This window comes from Neomonachus schauinslandi, chromosome 3, assembly GCF_002201575.2.
Source record: "Neomonachus schauinslandi chromosome 3, ASM220157v2, whole genome shotgun sequence".
NCBI classification, from domain to species: domain Eukaryota; kingdom Metazoa; phylum Chordata; class Mammalia; order Carnivora; family Phocidae; genus Neomonachus; species Neomonachus schauinslandi.
The window spans coordinates 107,981,567-107,994,645 of NC_058405.1; the positions used below are offsets into that span (position 1 = coordinate 107,981,567).

At 39.3% G+C, this 13,079-nt stretch overlaps 1 protein-coding gene across 1 annotated transcript in view; it reads left to right on the plus strand.

Moving 5' to 3' along the window:
* Window positions 1-13,079, plus strand: part of ARHGAP15 (Rho GTPase activating protein 15) — a 606,659-nt gene that overhangs the window by 373,786 nt on the left and 219,794 nt on the right. The window contains exon 10 of the mRNA XM_021695830.1: window positions 11,943-12,041. Within this exon, the coding sequence (XP_021551505.1) occupies window positions 11,943-12,041 (99 nt within the window). The remainder of the gene's footprint in view (window positions 1-11,942; window positions 12,042-13,079) is intronic.

The following is a 13,079-nucleotide window of genomic DNA, read 5'->3' on the forward strand; positions in this document are numbered from 1 at the left end:
TATTCTTTTACATACACTGTTTTCTCTTTCTCATTCATTCTTTCATTTTTGTATTCATTTGTCAACCAGAAGAGAATGTAATAGAATACAAATAAATAAATAAATAAATAAATAAATAAATAAATAAATAAATAAATAAATAAAGCAAGCAATAGAAATACAAAGGGAAGAGGGGCGCCTGGGTGGCTCAGTCGTTAAGCATCTGCCTTCGGCTCAGGTCATGATCCCAGGGTCCTGGGATCAAGCCCTGCATCAGGCTCCCTGTTCAGCAGGGAGCCTGCTTCTCCCTCTCCCTCTGCTTCTCCCCCCTGCTTGTGCTCTCTCATGCACGCTCACTCTCTCTTTCTCTCTCTCAAAAAAAAAAAGGGGGAAGAAATTACATGTATCTTGTTCACTGTGTATAGTTTCCTTCACCTTGAATATTCTTTTCCAGCTTCCTTTATCTAGTAAACATATTCATTTTCATGCTTCCAGCTCAGTTACCAACTCCATGAAGCCATCCCTGTCTTCCTCATTCTGAGTTAGTCCTCTCTTCTCTTTATCCCGAAATTATAATTTCCTCATTTGATTATTATACTATCTTTCTCGCTGGACCGTGAGCTGTATTTTGTAGACTAAAGACCTTTTTACTCAATTTTACTTCCAGAGAAGTTGTTGCCTGGGAAGAGGTAGAAAGGAAAGGAAGCAGGACGTGAAATCTTTCAGTGGTTTTACAATTACTCTTTATTTACAATTTCATCTTCTTTCTTCTGGAAACTCGTATGTCAATGGACACTCCTTTGATGAGCCTGCTCCTCTCACCAACCTCACAATGTTGGCTTATCCTATGTTATGTTCTTAGACTTCTCTTCCTTTTTTCATTCTTCTTCTCAGACTACTGGGTATTATTCAAATACTCCAAGGCTGAAATATTGCAGTCCTGTAGCTTCAAGTTCTATCTGTAGGCTTTCTAAACTTAAAACTTCGGCTTCATGCTCCAGACTCTCAGGACTCCAAACTTGCATGTTCAAATGTCTATTTGTCATCTCCCAAGATGTTTGGTTGACATCTCACATTTATCTAGAGCAATCCAATCCTTGCTTACCCGGTTCTGGCATGTTCCCCTCAGGAAATACCCAGCCAACTGCCAGCTGAAGTCACCCTCTGTTCTAGTCTCTCTTCTGCTCTCGTCAGCAAACCCACCTTAAAATATACTCCAAATTCAACCACATTTTGTCCCATTGTTACCAGGCTTATCTAAGCACCATTACCTCTCCCTGGAATATGTCACCAACCCCTTGACTGGCCTCTCTGCTTCTTTTCTTGAACCTCTTAAATACAGTCTCCACACAGCAATTAGAAGGATCATTGAAAAACCTCACTCACATTATTTCACTTCCCTGCTCAATAATTGCTAATTACTTAGAATAAAATCATACTTAAAATAATAGCTGATGACCTTTCTGTGACCTACAGGGTTCTACCTGCTTTGGCCCCTAGGCCACCTTTTCAGTTTCATCTGCAAGTCTACTTCCTGTTTGTCACCTCACTCCAGCCACACAGGCTTCCTTACTGCTCCCCGATTGCACCCTGCTTATTCCCCAGTCTTATGCATTTGCTGCTCCTCTGATTGAACACACTCCCCATGTATAGGCATGGTTCACTCCTTCACTTCTTTTGATCTTGAAGACAGAGAGTGGTGTATGAGGACAGAGAGCGTTCTATTCATTATTCCATCCCCAGCAGGCCTTGAAAAATACTCAGGGATGGACACAAAAGATGAATGAACACAAAAATTCATGAAATATTCACTTGGTCAGACCATTCTTTATACTGTTGTGATGCTGTGCAGACGCATGTGGAGGGCAGTATGCATGTATACGTGTATATTTGTGTGTTGTATTGCTTTGGGTAAGGAGAGGGATGGAGAAGTATAGGATAAAGTTGCTGCCTAGAGTAGACAAATACTGAAAAATCTTATACGCAATCTTTCATTTGAGGTAATAAACTCATTGTTTAAGATAAAAATTTCTTTCTGGCTGGTAGACTCACTTAAATGTCCATTGCATTAATTGGACCAAAATTGAGTTGAAATCTATTTCCATGAGAGTTTAGGAGCTTAAAAGAAGGGGCCAAGGATGCCTGGATGGCTCAGTCAGTTGAGCAACCAACTCTTAATTTCAGCTCAGGTCTTGATCTCGGGGGTGTGAGTTTGAGCCCTGCATTGGGATCCATGCTGGATGTGGCGCCTACTTTAAAAAAAGAAAAAGAAACCAAAGAGTACTTCATAGAAGTCTTGTTTGGGGTTGAGGGTGAAATCTTGAAAGGTGGGGACTGCTTAAAGCCTGAAAAGAGAAGAAAGAAAAGAAAATAGGAGAAGCTGGGGAAGAATTCCATCATTCTGTCTGAGTGACAGTGGACCTGTCTCTGAAATTCACCTTTGGGCTGCTACTCCTGCATCCAATTGTACAACTTTGATTGGAGGCTGCAGACTACAGCCTACCCTTGTTTGGGGATATCTTCTCCATAGTCTGGGCAAATCTCCTCCAGGCCAGTCCTTCCAGAACAGACATTATCATTAACCAACAGGGACTTTAAAATCTATTAGGTTAATGAGCTACACAAGTATGAATAAACATGCAGGGGGAAACTATACACAAAAGTGTATATATTTAGAATTTCTATTTATTTAGATTCCAAACTACTTAAAAGTTAAAATAATTATGCTTTTTTCCCCCTGTATTTGCCTCTTTTAAGAAAAAAACACAAGTAAACAAGGCAATGAGAGAAACTTACTTCACTTGCAGTGTATATTAGAGATTCGGCAGAGAATCAGCCCAATTTTTGGTGTCTGTGTATCAAAAAGCAGTAGCTGATACTTTTAATCAAAGCCCCAAGGCATTGTAAAATAACACAGTACTTTATGAAGCACTTAATATAGATTAAATTCAGTAGTGTTTTAGCATTAAACATATTTTTCTGAATCTTAGTTCAAAGAGATAAGCCATCTGTAAATTACAGTACTTACTTAAATCACCCATTTCTCCAAAAATTATCAGTAAAGTTGCAGTAAAGTTATATGATGAGGGCTTATATGGTGAGTATTTTAAAGGAGAAGAATAAAAAGTAATAAGGATAGAAGTGGAGAAAATATAAAAGATAAAAGTAAAAACAGGATTGTTTGATAAGTAATCTGAAAGTTTGGGTCTAGAGATCTACTCTCAAAAAGAAAACCAAATGTTACTTATAGTTTAAAATCAAAGGTAAATTTCAGTTAAATTGCTAAAATTACCCATGTTGAGAATATTACTTTTGCCCTTCAGTATCCACTGCCCCTCCTCTAGAGCAACCTATTGGGAGATGATATGCCCATGTGTATAGCATTGTGGAGGGAGAAATATTCCAAGTGCAGGCTACTTACTATGGAAGCTATCAGGGCTAAGTTTTTTCTTATCCCAACCCCATTTTTAACATAATCTCAACCAACTGGGCATCTCTGTTGGAACTTACCCTCTTGAGCATCTGAAGAGTGTAATTCATCAGAACAATGCTGGTGGTGGGGGTGGTAATGTAAATAGCATCCTGACCCAGCCATCAGAGTTACAAGACTCCGGACCCAGCAGTGTATTTCCTCCTTCTTATTTCATGGATCTCCTTTGGACCTTCGGTTTGAAACATCTCCAAGACTGGTTCTCCAGCCTCGAGTAATTAATAAATTACTTTGAGTTCCTAGTAAGTTCTTGGAGTTCCTTCCCACTGTCATTCCTCGCTATCATTTGAATAAATTCTTTGTGTAAGATAGCCCTGGTGACAGGGCACCTGGGTGGCTCAGTCAGTTGAGTGTTGGACTCTTGATTTTGGCTCAGGTCATGATCTCAGGGTTGTGTGTTTGAACCTCATTGAGCTCCATGCTGGGTGTGGAGCCTGCTTGAAATTCTCTCTCTCCCTCTCCCTCTGCCCCTTCTCCCCCACTTCGGGTGCATGCAGAGGCACACATGTGCTCTCTCTCAAAAAGAAATAAACTAATAAAAGATAAATAAATAAATAAAGCCCCAGTGTTTTGGTTATTTTTTTAGTTGCAGCCCAAACCCTTAACAAATATACCTCATGACCAAAATAATTGTCTGATTTGGGGGGGGGATGGGTGGAGCTAAGCCACTCGATTTGTTATTATTGTTTTCTGTTCCCCTCTATGTTCTTCATGTATGTGTAGTTCTAGCTGCTTTGTTTTCCTTTTTAAAATTTACTAGACTAGCTGCAACGGCAGCCCTGTGTCCTGAAAGCAGAATAATCATTTTGAAAAACATGTGGAGACTGTCTTCCTGGGTAAATGATGGTAACACCGTCACATTATTTGAACATTTAACTGCCTCTATTGAGTAGTTTTCCTCATAGTTTTGATTCATTTGGAATCTAACTGACAAAGATCCCATTACTGGGTGTTCTTTCCATAATTTGTCAAAAAATATATAGCAGAGATGAGGGAGAATGAAGCTAATTTTTAATCTGGGAGACTTAACCTGGTTATGCTGATGAACTAACTAAATCGGTCAAAAGTTGGAGAGCTTAAAGATTAAAACCCACAATTTCCTAGTTAAACTCTAATTCATTATGTAAACAACATGATTTATAAGTGCAGTCATGTGGAAGGTCTATTTGTTTTTCTCACCAAAAGACGCTTTCAGAGAAAAATTGCTGAAAATGGATTTTCTCCAACCAATGTGTTGCCTGCCACCCCGGTATAAACGCTGCAGCAGGAGGAGGAAGACATAATGATCACACTAGCCAAGGCCATAGGCATTTGTGGAGCATTCCAAAAATATTGGCACCTCCAGCAAGAGGTGTTTTCTAAATACAAAAAGTTGTTAAGAGAGGAAGAAAGGATTACCAGTGAGCCCACAGATGGGGATATAGGTAGGGAGTCTGGAGTTCGGGGTTCTGGACTGCTCCGTTTTTTGGAATATCATAAGGAAGGGGAAAGCAGAAATAATCCTTAGTGTTGTGCCAGGACAACAGTCATGGAAGTTAAGGGGGCAAAGCTAGCTCATTAATGCTCGCCAAGACAACAGAATACTCTCTCTCTCCCTCCCCTTTTCCTTATACTGTTTTAAGATAGAAAGTGCTATGGTCCAAACACATTCCTACAGTTTAATGGTCCTCTTTGGTGTATCAAACCCTGGACTGTATCAAATTTACAGATGGTGGCAATCCTACAGCAGTCCTGAAATTTGACATTGACATTTTAGCTAAATCTCTATGATTTACTTTCTTTATTTTTTTTTCTATTTCTGTCTATGATTTACTTTCTTTAGATAACACTTTTTTACTTTGCAAAGTCATTTAATGTGCATCATCATCTCCTCTAAGTTACATGATCCATCATTTTATGTTGAAGGCTAATGTTGTAGTCAAGATTCCTTTCATAGTAATTGATACAAACTTGTCTAAACTGCAAAAGTAAAAATGGAATTTAGTGGACTACTTAATTGAAAAGTCCAAGGGACAAGGATAGCTTCAGGCATGATTGGATCTAGGGGCACAAATACTATCAAATCTTTATTTCTTCTATCGCTCAGCTTGCTTTCCACTCTGTTGGTTTAATTCTCCAGTATGTTTTCCCAGAAGGTGGCAACATAACTTCTGGAAACTCAGACTCATATCCCAGTAGTTTATCAATTCCTGTAGAAATAAGGCTCCTCTTTCCTAGTAGCACTAGAAAAAGCCTTAGAATCTACTCCACCAGATCAACTTGGGCCATGTGTTCATGTCTGAACATGAAGAAATTCATGTTCATCCCTGGAACTAGAGGTGGTGGAATCAGTGCTACTCAGAACAAATGGCAACCAACATGAGAAAGGCATCATCCCCTAGGGAATATCAGAGTGATCTTACCAGAGAATAGGAGGACAGTTACAGGGCCAGTAAAACCAATAGACATCCACCATACTCTTCCTAACCAGTATCATCTGTAACAGTGGATCTCACTGTTGAGCCAAGACTGGCACTTTCTATTGTGGGCGTAAGCCCTCTCCTGAAAACTTTTGGTCAATGCTGTGTTCGTGTTCTGGTCAAGTTTATTTGGTTGCAATAAACAGAAGTTCATTCAAAAATATTCAAATAAAATGGGAGTTATTGTCACAACACAAGGTATGTCATGGTACCCCATGAAAAAGATAGATGATCTCTGGAGTTAGGCATCAGAAAGTGAGGACCTAGGGTGTGTCTGCTTCGTTCACCTCTCTCTGCAAATTAGTTCCTGGGCCCAGTCACCCATTGCACACAGCCATCTCCCCATATGGCTGCCCCTGGCATCCAGTGTCTAAATCTAGGCAGTTTTACTATTTAAGTCCCTGGCACCAACTACCTCAGTCTGTAGTATCCCAATTCTAATCATTTTGAGGGAGAATTTCTTTGCCTTGGCTTGGGTTATATGACAGCCTTGCATTTAATCAGCTTCACCACAGAGACTAAATTCTTAATTCCAGAGCCATACCTTGCTGGGTGAGTACAGCCAGTTTAAAGAGAGGCTAGAATTTAGAAGACAATTTTTGGCTTTTCTGGTAACTAGTCAAAGCAAACATCTCCCTTCTGTCTAATGATGTTGATCATATCTAGGCTCTTTTCTCACCGGGACACTATTGGCAATCAGGAGGGGACAGTTTTTCAGTGAGGGATTGCCTACACTTGCCTGGACCATCCAGTAAGTGGCAGTGATGCACCTCCCCCACTTCCCACTTTAGAACAACCAAAAGTAGCCAGTAGCGCACCTCGTCCCCTCCGGCGCATTATGGCAGAACACCCTGCAGTTGAAATTCACTCCTATCCACCCAGCTCAAAATCTTTCCCAAGTCCCATCTTCCCTTATAATTAATGAATTCCCAGCACTTAACTTCTTAAAGCAGGAGTGCATTTGCTGTTTTCACTTCCTCGCCTCCTCTTCAAACCTTGTCCACCACCATCTGCTTTTCAGCTTAATTCTTCTACTAACGCCATTTTTCCTCATGGTCACCAATAGCCTCCGGATTGTCAAAATTCAATGAGAACTTTTCACCTTTATCTCCCACCATCATTCTTCTGCATCTGAAATGCTTATCCTCATTCTTGAATGCCTATCTCTTTATTCTTCTCCAAACCTTCAGGGTTCCTTCTGCATGTCAGTCTCTTTTACTCAAGCAAGGAACTAGGAAGACCTCCCTCTGGTGGGTTGACTCACCTTCTGTGTCCAGTTAACAAATCCTACAAAATCACCCCTTCTTTCAGTTGTCACAGGTCAGGTTCTTACCTTTTTTCTTTCCCTGAACCCTGATACTTTGTCACTTTGGACATAGGATTCAATATTTTGGGGTCTCTGTTTCCTCTTCCATAAAATCAGGTTAATAGTATCTACCACCAAAGGGTTGAGGATTCATGTAAAGATTTAATAAGTTAGAATACATAAAATACTTTGAACCATGCCTGGCTTAGTTTAAGGGTACAATGAAGCTTCACTGCTATTATTACATAGCCTTGAGATAGCATTAATCACATTATATTATAAATGCTTGTGAGAGTTATCCACCACCACCACCCCAGACTGTAGGAGATCATGCTTCATGCATCACTGCATTTTCCGGCAAGAGCACAGTGTTTGGCTTATAGTGGGCACGTTATAGCTACTGAATGAGTGAATCAATATTTGTATTCTTTACAATATCCAGCACATGGCAGGTGCTAACGAAATATGCACTGAATTGAATTTGATAGAATTGAATTGATAGGGAGAGAATACAGAGTAAAAAGTGCCGTCATATTAGGTAAAGCATAATGAGTTCATTTTAAGGGAGGAGAAATTTCCTTTGGGACTCCTCCTTGGGTTGAATCTAAACTGATGTATGATTCCACAATCCTAGCAAATTTAGAATTGTTTTAATCTATTTATTTGCTCCCCAGTTTCAGTTTCCATGTCCTGTCAATTCTCTTTGTTGTCATTCTCATAGCGTAGCTTAGGTCACCAACAACCTGGACTCCTGTTATCATCTTTATCAGTAAGCTATTGCTGCATAACAAACAAACACAAAATCTCAGTGACATACAGCAGGAAGCACTTACTTCTCATGTGTCTGTGGGTCAAGTAGCCTGGGGCAGGTTTGACTGGACAGCTCTACTTTAAGCAGAAGGTCTGACTAGACTTGTCTCCTAACTGAGCATTGGCTTCAGTCTCTGCCATATGTATTTATTCTGGATCCCAGACTGAAAGGGCAACAGCTACCCAGGGAAGTTCTTGTCTTGGCAATAACAGAAAAGCAGTCAGGTGAGTAGAAATCTACAGTGCATCTTAAGACCTACATCTGGAACTGACACATGGTCATTTTTACTCACAGTACATTGGCCAAAGCAAGTCTACAGCCAAGCCCAACATCAGTGAAATGGGAGAAATAAATGTTGCCCACTGTAGTGAGTTTTCCCACACAGTCACATGGCAAAAGCGGTGAATGTACAGATCTAATTCAGAGAAGATGAGAAGAATCATGAACAATGATTAAATTTACCACAACTCTATCCTGACTCTGGTCTCCATAACACCTTCCTAGGTGATCACATTAGCCTCTTAACTAATCTCCTTGTGTTCAGTCTTCTTCACAATCTGTGCCTCCATTTGGTTATGAATGTTTTGGCTGTAGGGGATAGAATGCACAGTTAAAAATGACTCATATTATCTCACTAAATGAGAAATCTAGAAAAAAAATGATTTAGGTTTAGAACTTCAACAATGTCTTCGAGGTCTGGGGTTTTTTGTGACTTTTTTAATCATGTTAGCTTTTGTCTGCAAGCTTGGTGTCTCATGGTGATAAGATTGTTGCAGTAGCTCCAGTGTCACATGATTGCACAACGATATCCAAAGCAGGAAGAAAAAAGAAAGAGTGCCTTCATACATGCCTCTCCTTTTAGCTGGTTAAAAAAAAAAAAAAATCTCTTGTAGCTTCCCAAGTCATTTCTCCTTACATTTGACTGATTATAGCTGTCTAATTACTCAGATCTGCAAGGAAGACAGAAGTCAATAGGGAACATTTTCAGCCTCTATCTTACGAATGGACTCTAAAAACAAGAAGTCATGAGGGGAATAGTGTATGTATAAGAAATCATTGGTGTCTGCACACTTTCAAATAATTTAACCTACCTGACTAAAATATTTAAGGCTCTTATAACACATCTTCATCTTCTTTTAAAGCTTAATACATCAAGATTTCTCTAAATAAGAATGAGTGAATGTATCCCTCAGCACATCTCATTCTTCCTGCCATTTTTCCCCATCACTGATGTGTTTGTATACCTTCCTTCCATCTTCCCTAAATGGCCTTTTGTCCCCTCTCTTACCTCTTCACTTAAATCTTACTTTTCCTTGAGGATTTGTTTCTTCTCTGGGAAGTCTTCTGTGGGTACCAAAGACTGGTCTGGTGTCCTGCCACATGCTCAATAAATATTTATGAAATTGATTTGAATAATAATTTCCTTTAGAAGTTTTTATGCTTTATAGCATTTCTTCCTGACTATAATCTCTAGCCAATTTAAATTATTCCAACTGAAGTTGTGGGTTATTTTTCTTAGGTAATAGTTTATGTCATTTTTTTTTTCTTATAGTGGTGGCTGTTTTTGAACAAGTCTTTGTTACTTGACCAAGGATTCAAAGCAAATACACATGATTATTTCCCACTTCTCTACACTCTGTTGATATGTTTGGGGTTTATCATCTTTCTGTCTCTTAGATGAAAATGTACATTTTCATACTGAAATATGTTTGTGCTTTAGCCTTAATTACTCTCCTCCCTGCTAGGTTGTCCTTAATTCAAGCCATCAACTTTTCTAAGAAATGGATGAAAATCATGACTTCCTTCAAGTCTCATCACATTCCATTTTGACTGCCCCTTTGTAATATTTCACTTACCAATCTGTTATGCCGCATTTTATTTTTCTCCCACTTCTACTACAAATATTTTTTGAAAATCATTGAAGACCTCCACTGATGATTAAGACAATGTCTTTAATAAATGTTTCTTGAACTTCTAGTATATGCCAAACATTGTCTACTTACTAGGGACCCAGTAAGAAAGGAAATAGGTATAGTCTTTACTCTCCTTGGTTTTGCATTCTAAGCAGGGGAAAACTAACCAGTAAGCACATCAATCCAATATGCCAGGCAGAGATAAGTGCTCCAAGGAAAGTAAAACAGGAAAGTATCATGGAGAGTTCCTAATGCAGTGCGGCCATTTTTTAGAAAAAAAAAAAAAGTGGGTAGGAAAGGCTACAAAAGAGACTTAATGCAACGGAGTTTCATGCAGAGGTCATAATAAGTGCAAAGTCCCTGAGGCAGAAGTGGGCTTGGCATAGACAAGAATCAGTAATGTGGACAGCCAGCAGGCAAGTGATGAGGGGGAGAGAGGGGAGAGGGAGCAAATGAACTCAATTAATGGGTGGAAGGGCAGGTCATGTATTACCTTAGAAGTTGCAGTAGGGAACTGGAGTTCATTTTGAGCAAGATGGGAAGCCCTTGAACCTACTAAATATTTGATTCATTCTCAGTAATAAAATCTATGCTGTTTTTAAAAAATTGGGAAATGGATGGTGGTGAAGATTACACAAGAATGTGCTTGGGGCGCCTGGGTGGCTCAGTTAGTTAAATGTCTGTCTTCGTCTCAGGTCATGATCTCAGGGTCCTGGGATCAAGTCCCGCATCAGGCTCCCTGATCAGCGGTGAGCATGCTTCTCCCTCTCCCTCTGCCTGCCGCTCTCCCCTGCTTGTGCTTGCTTTCTCTCTTTCTCTGACAAATAAATGAATAAAGTCTTTAAAAAATTTTTTAAAAAAAGAATGCGCTTAATGCCACTGAACTGTCCATGTAAAAATGGTTGCAATGGTAAGTTGTATGTTATGTATATTTTACTGCAATAAAAAATATCTATGAGCAAATCCTGTGGGCCAGAGTCTGTGCTAAGCCCTGGTGACCATACAAACGCATAGAGCCTGTAGGCACTCCAAATCTGCTTTGAGAAAATACATTCCATCTATTATAAATGTAAATACACAATGCAAGGTAGGATAAATCATGTTCCCAATGAGAAGACCAGGCTAGGATTTCAGAGTGTGTTCTCAGAAGCCTTAGTCTGGAGGGATGCCGTTTGAAATAAAAGGATCTTACTCAAATAAGTTTGGGAACTAGTGCATCCTCCAGCCCTTTGTGGGGATTCCCAGTGCAGAATGGCATGTCACAAGCTATAAGAATACACATGAAAGAAACCTGTTTAACTTTGTTTAACCCAACATTGCTAAACCATTTTGATCATAGGCCTTTCCCCCCCCAAATTGCCTATTAACATCCCGAGGAACTGGTATGCCAAAGAACTGATATTAAAGGAGACACAACACTGAGATAAGAAGAAAAGAGTTTGTGGAGAAAGTGTGGTCAGAGCTGAGCTATAAAGGGAAGGGGACACTTAGATGTCGAGGAAGGGCATTCAAGGCAGGAGAGATGTTAAGAAATCCACTTCAAAGTAAATCTGGAACTTGCCTCTTCAAAGATCACTGACCCCCTAAACGAATCTTCTAAATATGCTGATAAAATTATAATTTTGGTGATCATTGACAAATTTCTTCTAAAACACTGAAGATACCAATTCATTAAGATTAATTACTTTGTAGAAGTTTTCTTAATTCCTTGTCACTATTTTATAAACAACAAAGTTATGCCCTGTCATCCCAGCCTAATCGATGGCGGAGTGTTAGCTTTCTTTCTCTGGGCCCAGGGTCCTCTTCTATAAAGGAGGGACTTATGGCCTTTGTATCTCTGCAATAGACCCTTTGGAATTAAAGCAAAAAATCAATTCCTATGCAAGACACAGATTTCAGCACGCAGTGGGTATGGAAACAGAATCAAATTAAAGAACAACGCAATCTTGGATTTTAATGACGCTCATCTTTGTTTCTTTTGCAGATCAAATTTTTGGCTCTCATCTGCACACAGTGTGTGAACGTGAAAATTCCACAGTTCCACGGTTTGTAAAGCAATGCATTGAAGCTGTCGAAAAAAGAGGTGGGTAACTGAATATGCAGCAATTTCCCCCATTTGCGCACCCTCTAAACAACCAATGCTCAAGTTAACAGCACTCTTTGATTTGTCTAGGAAGCCATGCAATTAAAACTTGACTTTTGTTAATCGGTTAAGAGAGGATCAAGTTTCTTATTAACTTCAGTTTGTTTTTACAATAGGGACATCAGTAATTCCCACTAATGTTTTTTTTTTTTTTTAATATTTTGTCTGTCTGACATGCTGTTGATTCAATTGCAAACCTCTTGTTTTCAAGCCAGTGATAAAACATTCATAAAATATCAGCACTCACAGTGTTAGAACCCTCCTAACATTCATGTTGGTAGATGTTGTGCCAGAACAATTTTTGGTAAGCCCCCAACATTACCCAAGTGAAGCAAATAGCATTCCTACTCACAAACAGTGATATCCCGTCTTCCATGTGTTTCTGTTCAATATAGAATATGGCTAACTGGTTCTCCTGGAACAATTAACAGATGCACCTCTAGTGTCAAGACGACCTTTGATTCCTATATTCCAGTATTCTGTTTTTCATCGGAAATTATTTCATCTTACCATGGGGAACAAATCAAAACCCAATTGACTCATCATTTCTTTGCTGGTCTATCTGTGGGGTGTTTTTCCCTCAGACTATGACTTCATTCATTCAAGGTCATTTTCCCTGGAAGATACATACAGTAGATGCAGAATCTCAAAAAGTGTATTGTATAAAAATGTGAAGCTTCATCACCATCTGTTACAAGTTTACAACATATTCCCAGGATCTAGGGGGATATATATCATGTAAAAGATAGAGGTGTTTTCAGAAAAAGAATTGGTGTGTCTATTCCCATTTTCAGCTCCCAGTCTCTTAAAACAATAGAACCAAGGGGAAAAAAATCTTTACCAAGTTATCTACTAGGAAAAAGCCATTTTAATTCTCTCAGTGTTACCTGGCTTTATTATAGAAGCATAATAAAAATGGCCTGCAATTTCCAACTCCTGGAAATTCATACTTTAATTATACTGTAAGGACAGCCTTGG